The 22,927-nt window shown below is 45.8% G+C and overlaps 1 protein-coding gene across 1 annotated transcript in view; it reads left to right on the top strand.

The window, feature by feature from the left end:
- The first annotated feature begins 3,718 nt into the window (after positions 1–3,718).
- SLC9A4 (solute carrier family 9 member A4) overlaps positions 3,719–22,927 on the top strand; it is a 52,253-nt gene continuing 33,044 nt past the window's right edge. The window contains exons 1-2 of the mRNA XM_061156128.1: positions 3,719–3,974; positions 9,727–10,190. Of these exons, the coding sequence (XP_061012111.1) occupies positions 3,719–3,974; positions 9,727–10,190 (720 nt within the window). The remainder of the gene's footprint in view (positions 3,975–9,726; positions 10,191–22,927) is intronic.

The raw sequence follows: 22,927 nt of genomic DNA, 5'->3' as shown, positions 1-22,927 counted from the left end.
AGCCAGTGTGCGGCTGAGTCAGAGCAATGTGGGCGTGCACAGGGGCATGAGGCGGGGCGGGGGGTGGGTGGGGGCCCATCGTGGGCCAGAGGCTTAAGCTGCATGGTGTCCAGGACACATGAGAGACGGTTGACTCTGTGTGTCCAGCCCAGGAGGGGCACCAGCAGACATCACACACCCATGCTGCTGAGAGATGGGGCAGCAAGAGGAAGAAAGACATGGAACACAGAGGCAGGAAACAGGAAGGCTCTCCAGCATGGTCCCTCCAACTCCCTCTGCTGATGGAGCTGTACGGTGCTCCCCATAAGGAATAAATGCTTCAAAAACGAAGTCCATTCCGTGGAGCAGATACTGAATTATGAATTGGGGCCAAGAGGTAATCAAGTGATTCCTGGCATAGCATGCACCAATCTGTCAGTAGCTGTACATGCAAAAATTAAGTACTTCTCAGGAATAGAAGAGAATGTATCACTGAGACACACAACAGCTTGGCTGAAGCTCAAGGCATGATGTGTGTGTGTGCATGCTAAGTCACTTCAGTCATGTCTGATTCTTTGTGACCCTGTGGACCGTAGCCCACCAGGCTCCTCTCTCCATGGAGTTTCCCAGGAAAGAATACTGGAGTGGGTTGCCATGCGCTCCTCCAGGGGATCTTCTGGACCCAGAGATTGAACCTGAGTCTCTTATGTCTCCTGGATTGGCAGGTGATTTCTTTACCACTAGTGCCACTTCAGAAGCCTGTTGCAATTTAGTTGCTAGGCGTGTCCAACTCTGCGACCCCATGGACTGTAGCCAGCCAGGTGCCTCTGTCCATGGGATTCTCCAGGCAAGAATACTGCGGTGGGCTGCCATTTCTTTCTCCAGGAGATCTTCCTGACCCAGGAACTGAACCCACATCTCCTGCATTTGCAGGCAGATTCTTTACCACTGAGCCACCTGGGATATATATACCTGTATAAATGATTCAATTTACTGTAATAACACAACATTGTAAAGCAATTACATGCCAATAAATTAAAAAAAAAAAAAGAATCTAAAATTCATCTGGTGGCTATTATGTACTAAGTATATTCCTCTCAGACTTGTGTTGTATCACTTAATCTTCACATCATCTTTAAGATAGTCACCATCATAACCACCATCATCAATAAGGCCTGTGGTGTTTAGAAGATGCTCAGGATCACACAATTTCAACTTTCTTCTCTCTACAAAATCGCTATTCCCTCAGGGAAGCGATCACATTAGAATTGTAAGACCGAGCCAGGAGCCATACTCTGGTGTGAAGACGTGTTTCATTTCAGAGTTCATATTCACACCCACCCAGCCACCTGCACCACCATGGTGCCTCTCCTCTCCTCACACTGGGGACGCTCCCAGAGTATACTGCACCCTTCCACAGCATCCTCTGTTCCCCTGAGGAGTGGAAGTTTGACTTTGGGGAGCAGAGACAGAGCTCGGCTCTTCTGTCCTGAGAGCGGGGTCAAAGCTCTTGACTTCACTCCAGCGTGGGATGCAGGCTTTCAATTTAGGGTGTGACGTGCCAGCCCTTGATCTGAGGCCATCCAGCTTAATTGCTAGTTGCGGGCTGGGAAAGCAAATGGTGTTTCTGCATAGCACTGGCCAATTCTCTATCACTGCTTTCTTCTCCTTTCTTCCTAAAAAAAGAATCAAATTTGAGCCCCAACAAAGTAACAAGAGCTTTGGGGCAAGCGAGGGATACTTCAATTCCAGAAGCATTTTATACCGCCTACTAGGGGAAAGAAGAAAAGATGTGCTGGTCATTTTGTTTAAAACTATTCTTGGAGAAAGGTGATTATCTAATTAACCATGGGCAGGCACAGAAAAGTCAATTCTGCTCTTTCAGAACAGAAGTGGCTTTGTGAAACTGAGGGTAAAAAGGAAGAAAACCCTCCTCCCCCCAACTCAAACTTTGTTTCCAACTGTGCACAGTTCAAGTCCTAGGTGAAGAGAGATTTCTCTGCTGTGTGCATCACCCCTTAATTAGTCTCCTGAGGGTGGACCGGATTTGGTCACTTAAATTACAAGGGATCCACTGGGAAGAGGATGTCATTCCCTCCACACCACTGGACTCCATGAGTAGATGGGTTTAGAAGAGCAGATGACAAGGATCACAAGGATTCTTGGGATCTGGCACCAAAAACGGTCAGAGGAAGACAGGTTTCTACTGTTAATACAGTCATCAGACAATTAAACCAAAAGTTTCAGATGGGTCAGTAGTTTGCTGACCTAAAATTCCATAAAAATTCCTTTGGTGCTCTGCTTTGCAAGCCGAGTTTTCCCTCAAACATATTTCAAATCTATTTGTCTGTGAACCTGGTTTAGATGATGATTACATGGTCACCTTAATCCCTGGGCTTCCCCGGTGGCTCAGATAGTAAAGAATCTGCCTCAATGCAGGACACCCAGGTATGACCTCTGGGTTGGGAAGATCCCCTGGAGAAGGGAATGGCAACCCACTCCAGTATTCTTGTCTGGAGAATTCCATGGGCTGAGGAGCCTGGGCGGATACAGTCCGTGGGGTCACAGAGAGTCGGACACCACTGAAATGACGAATCAGTTCAGTTCAGTTCAGTCGCTCAGTCGTGTCCGACTCTTTGTGACCCCATGAACCGCAGCACACCAGGCCTCCCTGTCCATCACCAACTCCCAGAGCTTACTCAAACTCACGTTCATTGAGTCAGTGATGACATCCAACCATCTTATCCTCTGTCATCCCCTTCTCCTCCTGCCTTCAATTTTTCCCAGTATCAGGCTCTCATTTGAAAAAACGAGTCAGCTCTTTGCATGAGGTGGCCAAAGTATTGGAGTTTCAGCTTCAGCATCAGTCCTTCCAATGAACACCCAGGACTGATCTCCTTTAGGAGGGACTGGTTGGATCTTCTTTCAGTCCATGGGACTCTCAAGAGTCTTCTCCAACACCACAGGTCAAAAGCATCAATTCTTCGGTGCTCAGCTTTCTTTATAGTCCAACTCTCACATCCATACATGACTCCTGGAAAAACCATAGCCTTGACTAATACTTAATTGTTAATTGAACCTTCCAAGGTGTAGTACTGAGGCTGCCCACGAGGTGTCAGCAGTGTAACTGCCAGAGAACTCAGGGAAAGCATTTCATTACAGAAGTTCAATCTGAACAAATAATTAAGTGTGGGTCAAGAGCTACCTGCAGCCTTGGCCATTCAAACAAGGGAGCTAGCAGGGGGAGGAGAGAAGGAGCAAGTGCAGCCCAGGTTTCTGGGAGAGAGGGAAGGACCCTCTTCCTGGTTAGGAGGGCCCTAGTGACTCCTGGATTGCACCATGGTGTTCTTTTTAATTTTCACTCACAAAATGAAACCAGTGTGCAGTGACGTGAGGAGACAGCTTTAAAGGAACAGGTATTTCTGCTCCACAAATTGCTCTTCGAATCACGATCGGATGGAAGTCACACAGGTAGTTAGTTCCCCGGGCTTTCTCGAGTCTGTTGAGTGACAGGATGCATTTGAGTCAGAGGCTGTGTTGCCTGAACAGAAATGCTCTAAAGGTGACCTGAAACCATCTATACTCGGAACTCAGTGACACGCTGGGGCTCTTCCCGGAATGACCGACGGACTGTGTGTGCACCACCTGTGACTCAGGTGGAGGCTGGCGCGCTCTGAAAATCCTCCTCTCTTCACAAGAGCGGCGGATCAGGGCGCACGCCCCGAGAGGAGCCCGCAGCATGGGCGTCCGGGTGCTTGCGCCTTTCGGTCCTTGGAGTTGGTGCCTGTTGCTAGCGACTGTCTATTGTTGTGGAGCATCTTCCAAGTTGAACAGATCCACAGATTCCTCTGCCCAGCGTGAGCTTAATGTTCGGTTTGCTGCTGCCAGCTCCCAGCCAGCTGAGACAATATCTGTCTTCACATTGGATTATGACTACGTGCAAATTCCCTACGAGGTCACCCTCTGGATACTCCTAGCATCACTTGCAAAAATAGGTAAGGGCCCCGAGTGTATTACCTGGTTTGGGAAGTTGTTTTCTATGTGAGATAATGTGTATGAAAATAAATGCCTTGTAGATGGTGGGTCAAGTGGATTTTAACTATTGCTGCTATTACATAAAAATCTATTCTCTTGACTCAAGGGGAAGTCATAACTGATTTTTGTCTGGCCATTCATTGCTTCAGGTTGTGCTATGAAATTTAAGAACCTACTTCTGGGCTCCAGGTTGTTTCTATTTCATCTCCCTTCAGGGTGATAGCCATGTGACATTATTTGGTATGTAAAAATCTCAAGTTCTGTGCGTTAAGAAATGCGGAGTAAAGTATGCTGACCTTGGGGTGATGCCCACTGGAAATTTTAGGACCCACATAATGATTCTTCTGTAAAATGTGCTTTTTTCATTCTTGGCTATGGAACCATGGGCTTCATCAATGACTCTCTTTGTTCAATTTTAAAAGTGGTGTGTGATCCTTGAAAACTGACAGAAACCAGGAAACAAGGCAACCAGTGGCAACTTATATCCCTCAGTGATGAGAGAGGGTGGAATTAGAGATGGTATCTGTCAGTAAAATCTTGGTTTACACCTGAGCCAAGAGGAGCCAAGGGAGCACTTGTTTCTTCTGCGACATAAAGTGGATTCAAGCTAATGGGTGAAATTCTAGCCAGGGTTCTTACTGCCTCCAGCCAAAGTGATGGATTCCACTTTGAGACCATTTAATCCCCAACTTCACCCCCCTGTCTCCTTAAAAACAGATATTCCAGAGTAGAAAGCGGATACAATTTTCTCAGTGGTCAAGCATAACATCTCCTTTACCTTGGTGATAAACTTTGTTATTTGAGTAGATAGATTGTCTCACTGAAGGAGACACAATGAAGTGTGTTGGTGGTGATTTATATGTTTTGTCTGGAATGGCTTTGAAGTGTGAGTTAAGTCAAGAAATCAGACAGTTCACTTGGGATGCTGGCCATTTCAGTGAACTCTCTCCTCGTGGATGTTGGGGGCACTGGCATATTCATCAGCTGCCCTTCATAACTGCCATTCATTTTGAGCTCATAAAGTATGAAGATAAATTGTCAGTTTGAAGAACTCTTGTGCAGTCGCATGACCCAGTGACACAGAGGGTCTCACATTATTCCTGAGAAGTGCTCAAGTAATCATGGGGTTTCCCAAGGGGATGATATTCTCACTTCAGAGCTAGAGGTCTACCACCTTTCCTGCAGCCACACGGATGCTAAGAACAGTCCAAGTGATCTTTTGTGACCTTGAGGTGTCCTTTGTCAAAATGCCAGTGATTCTGGTCCCACCCATTCCCTTCCTTTCCACAGGAATGCATGAAGTTGGTCCGGAACCAGGAAACTAAATCCGCCGCTGACTAGCTAGTCACGCTGTCTTTTTTAATCTCCATTTGTTCATCTGTGAAATTATTCCTAAGATCTCTTCTTGGGGCAAATAAGGGTTTTCTAATAGAAAAGAAGCTTCCATTCTATACCACTAACCATCTCAATGCACACGGTGTATGTTTTATACCACGAGAAAACACAGACAGACCTTTAGAGGTGTTGCATGTGCCCAGACTATGTCTACAAGTTGAGAGGCCTGTGAGGATGCTGTTCATTGACCTGCCTAATGATCTTGATTTTCATGTGGATGCAACTCAACATGCTATAGAAAAAGAAGACAACCAAAGTGGGTTATCAGTTGGAGCATGCCTATTGAAAAACAATGTCATATTTGCTGGCCTTTAAGAATTCAGATTATTTTTGTATTGTACATGAAAAGAGGGCTTCCCTGACAGCTCAGTTGGTAAAGAATCTGTCTGCAATGCAGGAGGCCCCAGTTCGATTCCTGGGTTGGGAAGCTACCCTGGAGAAGGGAAAGGCTACCCGTACTCCAGTATTTTGGCCTGGAGAATTCCGTGGACTGTATAGTCCATGGGGTTGCAAAGAGCTGGACACAAGTGAGCGACTTGAAATGAAGGTCAAATTTCGTGAATCCATAGCGTGATCCAAGTAGTGGGCTTGTCGTTGTTGCTGCTCAGTCGCTGAGTCATGCCGGTTTCTTCACAGCCCCGTGGACCGCAGCGCGCCAGGCTTCCCTGCCCTTCACTACCTCCCGGAGTTTGCTCAGACTCATGTCCATCGAGTCGGTGGTGCTACCCAACCATCTCGTCCTCTGTCGCCCCTTCTCCTCTTGCCCTCAGTCTTTCCCAGCATCAGGGTCTTTTCCATTGAGTCAGCTCTTCGAACCAGGTGATCAAAGTATGGGAGCTTCAGCTTAGCAGCAGTCCTACCTATGAATATTCAGGGTTGATTTCCTTTAGGATTGACTGGATCCTTTATATATGATAGCAAAAAAAAATAATGACATAAACTTAAACACTTAAGGAGTCCACAAAGATTTTTTAGATTCTATATTATAAAGCTTGAATCAAAATATGATTAATAATTGCTAGTATTATCATTCATTCTTTTATTCGGTCTTTCTACCAAGACACATGTATTGAGCGCCCAGGCAATGTGTGGGAATCATGTCGGTCCCCAGCTTCAAAGGAGAAGATGGGTGAGTGAGTCTAGTCCTGCCTCATAGGTGCTCCAACAAGGGCCACCTTTGACTTTCAGGCAGGACTTAGTTATCTGTGGCCATTTACATTTCAGGCCCTGAAGCTGTAAAGTCTAAAAGTGAGTGACTGTTTTGTCCATAATGGAAAGGAGAAGATCTGTGAAATGTGAAGTACACCCAGGATTCCCCTGAAAGGGCCCACTCACAGGCCGAACCCTCTTCCTGCCCTGTGTGTAGATGTACCTTCTTAGGTTCAGGCAGGTGACGCGGGCTCATTTCGGGAAACTCAATTCCTGGAAGCAGGACCGCCCGGGGGAGACACAGGGCCTGGAAAAAATCACACGGGGGCTCTTCTGTCTGCCTTACGTATTATAAAAGTTAAGTGTGATTAAAATAAGCACTCATTGAAGAAGTAAAAGGAGCAAGAGAGGGGAGAAGGAGAAGAAGGAAACTGTTAGTAAGAAATGGAGAGCGCTTCCCTGGGGGTCCAGTGCTTCAGAATCTGCCTGCCAGTGCAGGGGACACGGGTTCGATCCCTGGTCCAGGAAGATTCCACATGCTGCGGGGCAACCGAGCCTGTGTGCCACAACTACTGAAGCCTGTACACTACAGCCCGTGCTCTGTAACCAAAAAAAGCCGCCACAGTGAGAAGCCTGAGCACCGCAACTTGAGTAGCTTCCACCCACCTTAACTGAAGAAAGCCCTCATGCAGCAAAGCTACACAGCCAAAAATAAATAAATAAGAAAAAAAAAAAGAAACAGAGAAAGCAGCACTCTAGAGGGAGAACTTAAACTGGTCTTAAAGCCAGTGGATGGGAGGTGTGGTTTGGCGTGTCTCTGGATACTAATTAAAGCCCACTGTATTAAGCTGCCTGCTAATGGTAGATGGAGAAATTCACAGCTGTGGTCAGGGAAGCCCACAAACTCTGAATCTGAAAATTCCTAAGAAGACGGTCCATGGCCCCCAAGGCCAATGGGAGGGAGAAAGGAAATGGCAACCCACTCCAGCATTCTTGCCTGGAGAATCCCATGCACGGAGGAGCCTGGTGGGCTACATGCAGTCCGTAGGGTTGCATAGATTCAGACACGACTGAGGGACTAACACTTGAATTAGCCTTGAATTTCACGCCCTCCATTGTTTAGCTCAAAATCATCTTGCAACTCTTCCCCTAATAATCTTCCCAATTAAAATGTGCTCCAGTCAGACTGTTGCAGGGAAGAACAAAATCTGACTACAGGTCGGATCTGTTTCTTTTACTTTAACCTTTGCTTCTCGTTGCGTCTGTTCACTCAGGGGATACTGTCTGTACATAAGGGCCTACCTCGGTGAACCCAGCCCCTCGGCCTGAAGGTTAAACCAAAGTGCCTTTGTTCAGGGAAACCCCCTGACTGGGTCCACCTGTGGATGGCTGCAGGAAGGAAGGAATTAACACATCCCCTCCCAACGCTAGCCACCCCAGGAGATATTTGCAAGATTATAGGGCTTTTTACTTCAATTCCTCACCTCCTCTGTCTCTGTGTTTTACAAAAGAAACTGGCATCCAGACCCTCAAAGAGAGTTATTTTGCGACACTCTTTTGCCATCTTCTCCATCTGCCAACTTTCCAAATAAAGTTGCCATTCCTTGCCTCAACACCTCATCTCCTAGCGCAGTGAGCAGAGCAAGTTTGGACTCAGTAACAAGGTGAATCTACTCAATGAACGAAAATATTTTTGAAACTATCTAGCTGGGCTATTCCTGACTTTCCCCTATTTCTCTCTGAGTTCTCCCCTTCTAAAATGCCTTCCCTTCTGTTATTCAACTATGTAAGTCCTTGTTCTTGTTCGGCTGCTCAGTCGTGTCTGACTTTTTATGACCCTACGGACCTGTATCCCTTCACTGGGGATTCGACACCCAGATATACATGGTGTAGAACACCTAGCAGCAGGATGTGGAATGGGCTGGGAGATGGGGGGTGAAGTAGGAGGTCAGGAAGACACTGCAGTGTGTGGATGAGAAGTGGAGAGGCCCTGCACCCAGTGAAAGCCACGGGAGTGGAGAAGAGTAGATATGCGTCAGGGGCAGTGAGCGAGTGGAAGAAATAAGTGATAAAATAGGTTGCTGCTGCATGAAGGAGCAGAGGTGATGGAGTCCCCATAAGAATGCCACTTGACCTCCTCTTAAGTGGCTGACTGGGTGGCAGCGTCATTGGTTAAATCAGGGAAACAAAGATTTTTCATCTTTATTTATCAGTTTGGTTGAGAAGGAGGTGTAAGTTTGGAAGGAGCTGGTGTTAAATCCCCATGATAGACTATTTTTTTAAGTTAAAAATGCTTGTTCTATTTTAATTTTAATTGAAGTGCAGGTGTATATATAAGTTACAGGTATACAACATAGTGATTCATAATTTTTAAAGGTTATATTCCATTTATGCATGGGCGCTAAGTCTTCAGTTGTGTCCGAATCTTTTCAACCCTATGGACTGTAGCCAGCTGGGTTCCTCTGTCCATGGAATTCTCCAAAGAAGAATACTGGAATGGGTTGCCATTTCCTTCTCCAGGAGATCTTCCCGACCCAGGGATCAGAACCTGTGTCTTTCTCATCTCCTGCATTGGCAGGCGGGTTCTGTACCACGAGCAACACCTGGGAAGAAATGCTCTATTTATAGTTATTATAAAATATTGGCTGTATTCTCCACGCTGTACAATACACCCTTGTAGCTTAAACTTCACCTAATGGCTTGCACCTCTTACTCCCCTACCTATATCTTACCCTTCCCCCGTCCTCCTCCCCACTGGTAACTACTAGTTTGTTCTCTATACCTGTGAAGCTGTGTATTTTTTGTTAAATTCGCTAGTTTGTCCTGTGGATCCCTGAAGACTATTGCTTGAGCTTCAAAGGCGAGTTTTGCATGAGAGCAGAGTTCTCCCTCTCATAGCCCTCGGGATGGAGGCGGCAGAAAGCAGGAGGAGGCAGGAGGGCACGGAAAGACTGAGAGGATTCTAGAACCTGCACAGGGTGTGGGAAGCACTTGATCTTGTCAAGCTCCAGCCTTGACAGGGATGCTGAGGCTGGGGAATGCGTGCTGGCTTGCCTGGGTATCCATCCGCGTGACTCTGAAAGGTCCCTGGCACCCACCTCCCCTGGTGTCCCAGCGGCCAGAACCGGGTTACCTGCCCACCTCTCATCGTGGTTCTCTGCTCCGCAGGCTTCCACCTCCACCGCAGGCTACCCGGCCTCATGCCGGAGAGTTGCCTGCTCATCCTCGTGGGGGCGCTGGTAGGCGCGGTCATCTTCGGAACCGACCACAAGTCCCCGCCGGTGATGGACTCCAGCATCTATTTCTTGTACCTCCTTCCGCCCATCGTCCTGGAGAGCGGCTACTTCATGCCCACGCGGCCCTTCTTCGAGAACCTCGGCTCCATCCTGTGGTGGGCGGGCCTGGGTGCGCTGCTCAACGCCTTCGGCATCGGCCTCTCACTCTACCTGATCTGCCAGGTCCCGGCCTTTGGGCTGGGCGACATCAACCTGCTTCAGAACCTGCTGTTCGGAAGCCTCATCTCGTCCGTGGACCCGGTGGCCGTCCTGGCCGTGTTCGAGGAGGCGCGTGTGAACGAGCAGCTATACATGATGATCTTCGGGGAGGCCCTGCTCAATGACGGCATCAGCGTGGTGAGATGTCCCCACGGACCCCAGGGAGGGAAGAGGGCAGCACAGAGATGGGCTCTGGGCCGCCTGGCCACACGCTGCCATTGGGATCTGCAGGGTGCCCACACTGGCTTGCTACACTGCTCACCTTCACTAGCTTCTTTTTTTAATTTATGGGGTTTTTTTGTTTTTGTTTTTGATGTGGACCATTTTAAAACTCTCTATTGACTTTGTTACAATATTGCTACTGTTTTAAGTTTTGTGTTTTTTGGCCAAGAAGGATGTGGGATGTTAGCGCCTCCACCAGAGAGTGAACCTGCAACCCCCTGCGTTGGAAGGCAAAGTCCTAACCACTGGACTGCCAGGGAAATCCCCACTATCTTCTTTAAAGAGAGAAACAGAGGAGAGGATGCATAAGTCTAGTGAATCCGGTTTTTCACTTTGCAAAAACTCTTGCTAAAGGCTCTTCTGGTTTTCACACTGGCATGAGCAACATTAATGTTGTTTAGTTTCTAAGTCATGTCCAGCTCTTTTACAACCCCATGGACTATAGTCGGCAGGCTCCGCTGTCCATGGGATTCTCCAGGCAGGAATACTGGAGCGGGTTGTCATTCCCTTCTCCAGGGGATCCTCCCAATCCAGTGGCTGAACCTGTGTCTCTTGTGTCTCCTGCCTTGGCAGGTGGATTCTTTACCACTGACACCTGAGAAGCCTGGGAGAAGCAGTACTTCGAATTTAATGTTCTCTCAGCATCAGACCTCACCTTTTAGATTTCTTTCTTAAGTCCTGGTTTAGATGATGAAGTTAAATAAAAGATAGGGGTCGGGAGAGAGATGATGGTGGATTTGCATGAATGCATTGGCTTGTCTGTCAGTCTCAGCTGTGTGACTCCCATAGAGAATGTGAGGGGGCACCTTTGCTTAGGAGTCCTTCAGGAGAGAAGCGGAGAAGGGTTTACAGGCCAGATCAGCACAGAGCATCAACCCAGAGGTGTCTTTGGCTAGAGGTGCTGGAATATTCTAGACTGGCTGTTGCACTGCGGTTTCCCTATGTTACTGTAAACCTTCACCAGGGGTTAGTCTCCGTGATTTTATATGAACTGTGATGCACTTTTCTTATTTTTACATTGATATCACATCACATAACAAATACTAGAATGCACTTTCAGTGTAAAAGACTCCAACAGTACAAAATTACACCGCGTAAAACAAAAGCCTCCATCTGGCTCTCTCCTCGCCGCCCTGGATCCAGTTTCCATATCCCTTCCAGCCTTTATCTGGAACACAGGCATATACATATGCATATGTAAGTTTTGTTGTTGTTCAGTCGCTAAGTTGTATTGGAGAACTCCAGGCTTCCTTGTCCTTCCCTATCTCCTGGAATTTGCGCAAACTCATGTCCACTGAGTCGGTGATGTCATCTAACAATTTCATCCTCTGTCATCCACTTCTCCTGCCTTCAATCTTTCCCAGCATCAGGGTCTTTTCCAATGAGTCACTTCTTCACATCAGGTGGCCAAAGTATTGGAGCTTCAGCTTCAGCATCAGTCCTCCAGTGAATATTCAGGGTTGATTTCCTTTAAGATTGACTGGTTGGATCTCCTTGCATGATTCTACATAAACTGGGTGGGATTACATCAGATGTATGCTTAGATGTAACAAATCTTAGACTTCTTTCTAGATCTTTTCCACTGTTGCAGTATTTCATAGATGACGTTTGCAGTGATTTATTTAGCCATTTCTCCATGGATGGATATTCCCATGCTTGCCAATTTTTCACTTTCAAAAACAATACTGCAATAAGTATTCTTGTTTCTACATGCATCTCTCTTTTGTACTTGTGTGCCTTTATATTGGATAGTTTTTTGAAAGTAAAGTTTCTGGGTTAAAAAGTAGTTGTACTTGGGGGCTCCCCTGGTGGGCCAATGGTTAAGACTTCACTTTCCAGTGCAGCGGGGTAAGGGTGCGACCTCTGGTTGGGGAGCTAAGATCTTGCATGCCTCACAGCAAAAAAAAAAAAAAAAAAAAAATACATGAAACAGAAGCAATATTGTAACAAATTTGATAAAGATTTTAAAAATGGTCCATGCTGAAAAAAATCTAAAAAAAATAAAGTCTTTAAAGGTAGGCGCACCTAAAAAGTTGAGAGATGCTGTTCTAATCACCTCTTCTTCATTCAACTGATAAAGGAGGGATTCCCACCGAGGGTTAAGGAGTGACTCCAACAGTTAACAACTGAGACTAGTGACAGTGTATTAGTCACTTATACTCACAGCTCAGGGGAGGAGAACACGACACGTCCCACAGGGTCACGTGGGAGCTGCACTCAGAAACAGCGTGGGCTCTCGGTGTCTGCAGAAGACACTGTTAGAAGGATGGGGTACTTCCTGGTTCCTAGGGAAAGATGTGCTTGACTTTTTTCTTAAACAAACATTTATCTGGTGCCTGTTTTGTTCTAGGCACTATGCTAGCCACTTGGGTGGCACTAATGAGAATGAGACGAGGTTCTTGGCTCTTTTTTAGAATTTTTTTTTTTATATTGGAGCGTAATTGATTAACAATGTTGTATCAGTTTTAGGTGTACAGCCAAGTGATTCAGTTATACATGTATCTATTCTTTATCAAATTCTTCTGAGTAATTCCGCAAGCTGGCGGGGAACTGACCCCCAGTTCATGTGGATATGCAAGCACCGGTCCCTGAATAAAGAGCTTATTGGCTGGAGGACCTTACTGTGGTGTCAGGTTGCCGGGGCAGCTTGCAGTAGGGTCATTCAGGACCCAGCCCCGTTTTACCACATAAAATATTAAACCTTAATTTCAGTTTTTATGTACACAGCTGCCAAGATTTCCTGGAAATCTTTATGGGCTTATATTTCCATAGAAAATGTGTTATTAATAAATGCATATTTCCTTGTGTTTCTGTCAACAAAGGGCCTTGGTTTCTTAATGTTTTCCCATCTAATGAGAAAAAAAGGATGACACGTGTTTGTTGTAATTTGCATGATGATTAAGCATCTTTTCAACAATTGTAGATCATTAGTGTTTCTTATCCTGCAAATTGGAGGTTCATGTCCTCTCAGGGTTGTCAGACTTAAATAAATATATAGGACACCCAGTTAAAGTTGGATTTCATATAAACAATGAATCATATTTAATAAGTGTGTCCCAATTATTGTATGCAAACGCTGATTTTTGTCCACTTTTCTTTGAGACCATTTGCTGGTCTTTTTTTTTTTTTTTTTCTTTTTTAAAGAAAACTTTAAAAAGGAACTTTTTAAACTTTCTAAATTTTAAACTTTTGGATGCTACATAAAAAGCAAATATTTTCTCCCATTCTGTTCTTTAATTTTTTTAAATCTTGGTATCCTGTAAAAGTTTTAAATTTGTATGTAGTCAAACCTATTATCATATTCTTTTATGGCCCTGGGTTTCATATTTTGCTTTCTGACATTGTACATAACCAAAATCATACAAACTTTTAAAAAAATTTTCCCCCTTTTACAGTTAATTATGTGAGTCAGCTAGCACACAGTTTTTTTAGTATTGTTAGTCATAATGTTCTTTATTTTCTCTTTTTAGAGTTTTCATGTATTGGTTTTATTGAAGTATAGCTGATTTACAATGCTGTGTTAACTTCTGCTGTATGGCAAAGAGACTCAGTTGTATACACACATACCTTCCTTTTAAAATTCTTTTCCATTGTGGTTTATCCCGAGATATTGAACGTAGCTCCCTGGGCTCTACGATAGGACCTTGTTCATCCTGGCACACAATATTTTACTATGAGAATTTGCTGTCAAAATAGATAGCACTGGAGGCAGGGGAAGGCTTTGAAAATAATCCAAGATATGGGGGTGGATTCACCAGGTGGGAGATACCCACACTTGAAATTAGAAATCACTTCACTTATTCATAATGAGAATGCCGAAGTGTTGAGCATGACTCTAGGCTCATCAGACTGGCACAAGCTTTCCTGCTGGGCGAGTATCTCAGAAGGCCAAGTTGTCAGCGAGTCGCCATAGGACCCTGGACTCCAGCCTGCCAACCCATTCAGAGACCTCATTCCTCAGCATGTGATCTTGGTATAGGGCTCCACAGTTAGAGAAACTTAGAAATGACAGTATCACCTCACTTAATTTTCATAGAACAATCTCTTTCTTGATGCAACCTGTAAACTTTCTTGCCGAGACATAGTATTTCTTGTTGTCCAGTTGCTAAGTCATGTCTGACTCTTTGTGGCCCCCATGGACCCTTTCCTTCAATATCTCCCAGAGTTTGCTAAAATTCATGTCCATTGAATTGGTGATGCCTTCCAACCATCTCATCCTCGGTAACCCTCTTCTCTTGCCTTTAGTCTTTCCCAGCATCAAGCTCTTTTCCAATGAGTCAGCTCTTTGCATCAGGCGGCCATGAAAACATGGGGTACTGCTATCTCTCTGGCTACCTCTGAACTTGAGACTCAGTTTAGCCTGAATTGTCTCTAGATTTTACATCTAGACCCATCACGGCTTGGGGGTTCTTTGCTAATGACATTTGTTTGACTTTCCCAAAGTTTAATTGCTTCCACTTGGACTTTTTTTTTAAATGATCATTTCAAAATAAAAATTGCAATTTTCGGCTGACCAGAGTATCTACGGAGGGCCCTGCTGTGACCTCCATGCGGCGAAGCTGCTGTGGCGTTGGCTCCGGGTTGAGATGGGGGCTTGCTCACATGTCACTCCGGGTCACTCTGTGGTCACCCACAGCACAGTGATATTAAGTGTGTGCTGGGGCCCTTCTGCATCCCTGCATGAAATTGGAGAAGCTCGGGGCTGGATTTAGAAAGCAGTTTGAGAGCAACTGGTATTTAATGCAGGGCAGTTGTATTTTGAGCGCTGGGCTTGGACTCACCCTTTCATTGAGGAGGGCAGCCATCACACGTGGGCTCTTCCAGCAGAAAGTCTGAGTCAGCAGAGAGAGGCCTGTGATTTGCGGGTGACTTGAGACAACTTTGCAGATCCTCATCCACGGAAGGGCTGCCTGGCACTGAAGGGAAGATGTTGCAGAAGCATGGAAAAGAGTGATGACCCTAACCCTCCAGGCCTCTTGTCCACTTAACTTCTCCCTCTTGCTGCATATTTTAGGTTATGACTCTAATCACGAGAACTTCCTTAGTGGTGGGCAGAGGAAGCAGAGACAAAACCCAAATACCTTTTAAATAATAACTAGTCCCCTCAGCAGATGCTTCCCAGGTGGCTCAGTGGTAAAGAACCCTCCTGCCAGTGCAGGAGACATGGGTTCAATCCCTGGGTCAGGGAGATCCCCTGGAGAAGGAACTGGCCACTTCAGTATTCTTGCCTGGGAAATCCCATAGATGGAGGATCCTGGCAGGTTACAGTCCATGGGGTCGCAAGAGTCAGACACGACTTAGCAACTAAACCACCACCCATCCTCAGCTGAATCTCGTGGCCAACTTCACAGCAGAAAGAGAGAAGCAGCTGCTATGTCCAGGCTCCGTATGGGGTCACTTGTGCATTTACTATTTGATCCAATCCCTAGATTTTTACTGTCAGGCCTGGATGAATAACCATATTTTACAGATGAAGAAACTATAGCAGAGGGAGTAAAGTTGCAGAAGGGTCTCCAGCCTGGCCATGATGGACCGGACGTGGGTGCACAAGAAGGTCTCTTCCCATTCTCTTTTCTTCTTTTTCATTTTATTTGTACTTGGCTGTGTTGGCTTTTCACTGATGCGTAGGATTTTCTCCAGTTGCAGTGAGCAGGGAGCTACTCTCCATTGCATTGCATGGGTTTCTCATTGTGTTGGCTCCTCTCGTTGCAGAGCATGGGATCTGGAGCTCAAAAGTTGTGGTGAAGGGGCTTAGTTGTTCGTCAGCATGTGAGATCTTCCTGACCCAGGGATCGACCCTGTGTGTCCTGCATTGGCAGGTGGATTCTTTACCACTGAGCCGCCAGGGAAGTCCCCCTTTCTCTTCTCTCTTATTCTTACCCTTTGAATGTTCAACTCATGGAGCTGGAAAGACAGGAGAGAACACACATGTTCCCGATGAGGAGGCTGGGCTCATGTCCAGTGGGCAGGAAATCTAGCAGTCTTTCTCCAAAACAGAGTTGGCTTGTTTGGCCAAGTCCAGCGTGTGGATCCAGGAAAGATTCTGGTCATCTCTGTGCCAGAGTTCTGTAAAATTAGGGTGATGGTATTACTTAGCTCTTAAGACCACTAGAAAATTCTGTTAAGCTTTTAGACCAGTGAGTGCTCAGCATGCAGGGAGAACCCCATGCACGCTGGCTGTTGTTTTATATCACACCAACTTTTGCCAAAGCTATTGACTGTGTGGATCACAATAAACTGGAAAATTCTTCAAGAGATGGGAATACCAGACCACCTGACCTGCCTCTTGAGAAACCTCTATGCAGGTCAGGAAGCAACAGAACTGAACATGGAACAACAGACTGGTTGCAAATAGGAAAAGGAGTACGTCAAGGCTGTATATTGTCACCCTGCTTATTTAACTTATATGCATAGTACATCATGAGAAACGCTGGGCTGGATGAGGCACAGCTGGAATCAAGATTGCTAGGAGAAATATCAATAACCTCAGATATGCAGATGACACCACCCTTATAGCAGAAAGTGAAGAAGAACTAAAGAGCCTCTTGATGAAAGTGAAAGAAGAGAGTGAAAAAGTTGGCTTAAAGCTCAACATTCAGAAAACTAAGATCATGGCATTTGGTCCCATCACTTCATGGGAAATAGATGGGGAGACAGTGGAAACAGTGTCAGACTTTATTTTGGGGGGCTCCAAGGTCACTGTGAATGGTGATTGCAGCCATGAAATTAAAAGACGCTTGCTGCTTGGAAGGAAAGTTATGACCAACCTAGACAGCATATTAAAAAGCAGACATTAGTTTGCCAACAAAGATCTGTCTAGTCAAGGCTATGGTTTTTCCAGGGGTCATGGATGGATGTGAGAGTTGGACTCTAAAGAAAGCTGAGCACCGAAGAATTGATGCTTTTGAACTGTGGTGCTGGAGAAGACTCTTGAGAGTCCCTTGGACTGTAAGGAGATCTGACCAGTCCATCCTAAAGGAAATCAGTCCTGAATATTCATTGGAAGGACTGATGTTGAAGCTGAAACTCTAATACTTTAGCTACCTGATGTGAAGAGCTGACTCATTGGAAAAGACCCTGATGTTGGGAAAGATTGAAGGTGGGAAAAGAAGGGGACAACAGAGGATGAGTTGGTTGGATGGCATCACTGACTCAATGGACATGAGTTTGAGTAAGCTCCAGGAGTTGGTGATGGACAGGGAAGCCTGGTGTGCTGTAGTCCATGGGGTCGCAAAGAGTCAGACCCGACTGAGCAACTGAACTGAACTGAACTGAACTCATGGATGCCTGTGCTGGTTAGCTCCCTGTTAGTAGGCATTTGGTTTTAAATATGGCACTTCTTCAGGTACTGTAGGCCCTTTGTTCTTATATTTGTATTCCTCCCTGGTTTTCCTGCATCAGTTTGCTGAATAAGCAGCAAGGTTCATGGGGTTGCAAAGAGTCAGACACGAATGAGCGACTGAACTGAACTGAACTGAAGGCCACCAAGGTTCCTATCACCTCCAGTCTCACCCCATACCCTCCTCCTCGACCTCGCTGAGAGGTCTAAGCATCCCCCCCTCCACCTCATCTTAGGGGTCCCTACAGCCCCTCCCAACTCACTGAGAAGTCCCTACATCCCCCCTCCTCCACCTCACTGAGAGGACCCCAAGTCCGCTTGGCCAAGGCTGAGATTTGAACCTGGGCAGCCTGGCTCCAGAGCATCTCTGCTTCTAACTGCTACTCCATGCTGTCTCTTCACCCCTTGCTCGCTGTTTCCCTACTTTCTTCTCCTCTAGTTTTTCTCCTTCCTAATAATGTCTTCATTTGGCATCTTGCTGCCACTGTAGTCCATTCTTTGGGAACACAGTGGATGAGAGAGTGGTAGAAGGAACCCCTGAAAGTCTCTGAGCCACATTGGCAGGTATTTTACATACTTTTGCTTCTTGCATGCTTAGTCACTCGGTTGTGTCTGACTTTGCGATCCCATGGACTGTAGCTCGCCAGGCTCCTCTATCCATGGGAACAAGAATACTGGAGTGGATTATCATTTCCTTCTCCAGAGGATAGTCCTGGCCCAGGTGGTATGGATGACGTGGTAAATTCAAAGCAAGCTAGGATGGCAGGGAACAGCTTGCCAGAGGAAACTGTCTAATTTGGAAAAGATTTTTAAAAACTTTCATTTGGGGGTGAATTTTCCACCATAAGTCTCTCTGGTTTATATTAATATTTTCCTGCCTCAAAGAAATCCTAGCTCCAGGAACATCCCATTCAAGAGGCAGTAAACTGTGCCCATGAGCATGGACAGGGAGACCATATGCCCTAGTTCAAGTCCTGGCTTCTTTACCTGCAAACTGTGTGACTTCAGTTGAATGACTTAACCCCTCTGACCCTCAGTTTCCTTTCTGCAAACTGCAGACCAGGATGTCTGAGGGTTCAAGTGAGTTGATACACATAAGCATTTAAAACAACTCCTGGCACAGAGTTAAGTACAGACCTTTGGTGTTTGTAATATTATGATTTACAAGAAGAAACATATATATTTGGTCTTTGTCTCCATTCAGGGCATTGCTACTGTTGTTCAGTTGCTCAGTTGTGTCCAACTCTTTGCAACCCAACTCCATAGACTGCAGCACGCCAGGCTTCCCTGTCCTTCACCATCTCCCAGAATTTGCTCAAACTCATGTCTATTGAGTCAGTGATGCCATCCAACCAGCTCATGCTCATTCAGGGCATTGAGCTAATTAAAACCCTTGGAATTTCCTAAGTGAAGAGAGCTGAGTATGTTATGCTAATGAGGTGACTTTTGGAAAGCCCCTACATAACCTTAGGAAGATGGCTGGTTGCCAGTGGAATCAGCCTTATGATTAAGGAGTTGGACTTCTCAGTCTCCCTCCTTAAGCCTCCCCACTCCCACCTCCAGGAAAGGGAGCTGAACTGGATTAAAGTCAGTCACCCATGACCAGTGATTTAATCAACCCAGCCTGTGTAACGAAGCCTCCGTAAAAAGCCTAGAGGATTGGCTTTGGAGAACTTTCAGGTTGGCAGAGATTTGGGGAGGGTGGTGGTCCTGGGGAGGGCACAGGAGCCCCACAGCCCTGCCCCCATCCTCTGTCCTAAGAATCTCTTCCATCTGGCTGTTCCTTCTGTAGTAAGCCAGTCATCAAGTTAGCAAGATATTTCTCTGAGTTCTGTGAGCCATTCTAGCAAATTAACCAACCCCAAGGAGGATCCCCAAGGTGAGTCAGAAACCCAGATGACAACCTGGGCTTACTTGTGCTGGGCATCTGAAGCAGAGGAGGGTCTGTCCTGCGGGGCTGAGCCCTTAACCTGGGATCAGACTCCCATCTGGTCCTGCAGGTGGACTAATGCCAGATGGTGAAATCAGCCCTCTGGGCATCTGCCCCAAGTTGGCATGGAGGTAATGAGAGATGTCAGGCTGGTTGGTTCCTTGATGAGATCAGGGGTGCGGAGCAGTTGTCGGTCAGTGATCACTATTGGGCCTTCCCTGGTGACTCAGACGGTAAAGAATCTGCGTGCAGTGAGGGAGACCCAAGTTCCATCCCTGGCTTGGGAAGACCCCCTGGAGAAGGGAATGGCACTCTCCATTTGAAGACTCACTCCACATTCCAGCTTAGAGAATCCCATGGACAGAGAAGCCTGGTGGGCTACAGTCCATGGGATCGCAAAGAGTTGGACACGACTGAGTGACTAACACTTTGACAAGATCACTCTTAGTTCTGAACTACTAAGTCTGAGATACCGTCAGCCCACTGAAAAGAAATTTTCCCTAGTTTTAGAAATAGGAGTCTAGAGCCTGGGAGAGAGATTGGAGGGAGATGCGTATTTGAAAGTCATTGGCTGGTAGGTGGTAACAGCAGCTATGAAATATGATCTGTCCTTTACCCTATCATGTTTTAAGCTGAGAAGGAGTGTCAGGCTTTTTAGATTGAAAGAAGCTCCTTAAAGAAACTGCTTTGCTGTGTCCTAAATGAATAAAATCCTGCCACTCTTTGTTAAATTTTCTGACCTTTCTTTAGAAGTAGGGTAAAAGTTTCTTCCCTTCTGTCATTTTTTAAAGCTTTTTTTCCTAATTTAAATTGAAGTGTAGTTTATTTACAGTGTTGTGTTAGTTTCAGATATATAGCAAGGTGATTCAGTAATATACTGAATATATGTATATATGTATTACTGAATCACCTTGATATATATATATACACACACACACACATGTTTGTTGATTTTTAGTCGTTAAGTCATGTCTGACTCTTTGTAACCCCATAGACTGTAGCCCACCAGGCTTCCCTGTCCTTGGAATTGCCCAGCATGAATACTCAAGTGGATTGCCATTTCCTTCTCCAGGGGATCTTCCCGACCCAGGGATTGAACTGCATCTCCAGTTTATCATTTGTATATCATTCCTCAATAAAGTTGATAAGGAAACAAATACCAGCACATTTGAAATTGACTCTCCACTTCTGCTAAACCTTGGGTGGTGGGCAGGTGTCTTTCATCATTATTTTCTGTGTTGAAAGAACTTTGCGAACTTTTACAGTGGTGTCCATAAAGGGTTACCAGTACTGTGATCTTGGGAGGTTGGTGAGCTTGTTAAAAGTAACAGAAAAGGACCACTTTCCGAAACGTCTCTAAACTGTTTTTTAACAGCATGACTTCTGACAGCGAATGTGTGCATGTTTTTCCCAATTCCAACCAGTTCTCCAAATCTCCAGATACCAACTTAGTGTCCTACAATCTGATTCAGCTCTGACACTAAGTATTCAGAATTAGCACAAACCCCACAGGTTAAGAGCTCAGTCCCATAAGACTCCTTCCTCCACCTCAGGCACCGATCGCAAGACAACACACTTCTGACTGACTGGCTATAAAACTGGGCATCCCCACAACTTGCTCTTTAGGTTTGAGAGTTTTGCCAGAACAGCTTATACAACTCAGGGAAGCAGCTTAATTTTTATTTCCAGTTTATTGTCAGTGTTAAAGGACATCAACCCTGAATAGTCATTAGGATTGACGCTGAAGTTCCAATACTTTGGCCACCTGATGTAAAGAGCTGACTCGTTGGAAAAGACCCTGATGCTGGGGTTTGAGGGAGGAAGAGAAAGGGAGGACAGAGGATGAGATGGCTGGATGACATCATCTACTCAGGGGACGTGAGTTTAAGCAAACTCCAGGAGATAGTGGAGGACAGGAAAGCCTGGCGTACAGTCCATGGGGGCTCAAAGAATCGGACATGACTGAGGGACTAAAGAGCAACAAGCAGTTTACTGGAAAGGGTGCAACTCAGGAAAAGCCAGATGGAAGGGGTGCGTAGGGGCAGGTCCCGGGGAGCCTTGCAGAGCTTCTGTGTCTTCTCCGGGTGCACCACCCTCCTAGCACCAACCCGTAAGCTTTCTGAACACTGTTCTTCTGGGGTTCTTTCTGGAAGTTGCATTACTTAGGCCTGACTGATGAAGTTGTTGGCCACTGATTATTGAAATCAAGCTCCAGCCTTTCTCCTCTTCCTGGAGATTCAGGGAGCGGGCAAGGAAAATACAACCTTATCATCACATGGTGGTTTCCTCCAGCCACCAGTCCCCCTCCTTGGGGGCAGGTTAAGAGGGAACTCCAGCAAGAGGCACCTCATGAGTATAAATTCAGGGCTGGTTGAAAAGCACTCATTACAAGTGACTCAGGGAATTACTAGGTCTTTAGGAACTTCGTGCTAGGTACTGGGGACAAAGACAAACATCTACACTTATTTTTTTCTTTTTAATATTTTATTAAAAAAAATCTATTTATTTGGCTGCACTGGGTTTTAGTTGCAGCACACGGGATCTCCCCCGCCCCCCACCGCCGCCCCGCCAGCATCTTTTAGTTGTGGCATATGGGATCTTTAGTGTGACATGCAAACTCTTAGTTGTAGCATGTGGGATCTACTTCCCGGACCGGGGATGGAACCAGGGCCCCCTGCATTCGGGACATGGAGTCTTGGCCACCAGACCACCAGGGAAGTTCTCCAAAATATATATGTCTTATTTTGTCCCGATGTGGCACCTGCCCACTGAGCGAAGAAGGTAAATCTGATTTTGTTTCCCCTTAGTGCTAAGGATGTGTTTGAGCATTAGCACTGGCTGAGTTTCCCCTTCCAATATATTAAAAATATGCACACATGATTGTGATTTGAAAGGAATCCAAAGAAAATCTTTCATAACTGTAATGACATCCAGAGCCATATAATTTGAAAGATAAGAATTGTTTTCCATGTAGTCGTATGGATTATGTCTGTAAGTGTAGTTTTCTTAATTATACGTATGACTTTAGCTTCTGAAAATGCCATAGCCTCTTCCTGGCAGCGCACACCGGTGTCTGGGGCCAGGGCTAGTCCTGTTGACTTTCCCAGGTCCTAGGAACATATCAGGCTGCTTCTTATAATCTGTAAAGCAATGCAAAAGAGTTTTCGTTTGTGGCCTAAACATGCACATCTTTGAGTCTCAATCATACTCTGTGAGTTTCTTTGGTCTTAAAAGTCAAATAAACTCCCAGAGTCCCAATTAAACTCATTCAAACTTGCTTTTTGAGTTTCATGCTAGCTTCTGGCTTTTCATCTTGGCTTCACTCCTTGGAACATGAACACAGCTCCAAAGGTGCAACACCCAGGGCTTCTAAGACCTGCACAT

This window comes from Dama dama, chromosome 11 (assembly GCF_033118175.1).
Source record: "Dama dama isolate Ldn47 chromosome 11, ASM3311817v1, whole genome shotgun sequence".
NCBI classification, from domain to species: domain Eukaryota; kingdom Metazoa; phylum Chordata; class Mammalia; order Artiodactyla; family Cervidae; genus Dama; species Dama dama.
The sequence above is the reverse complement of the archived record's forward strand: the minus strand, read 5'-3'. Positions and strand labels throughout refer to the sequence as shown.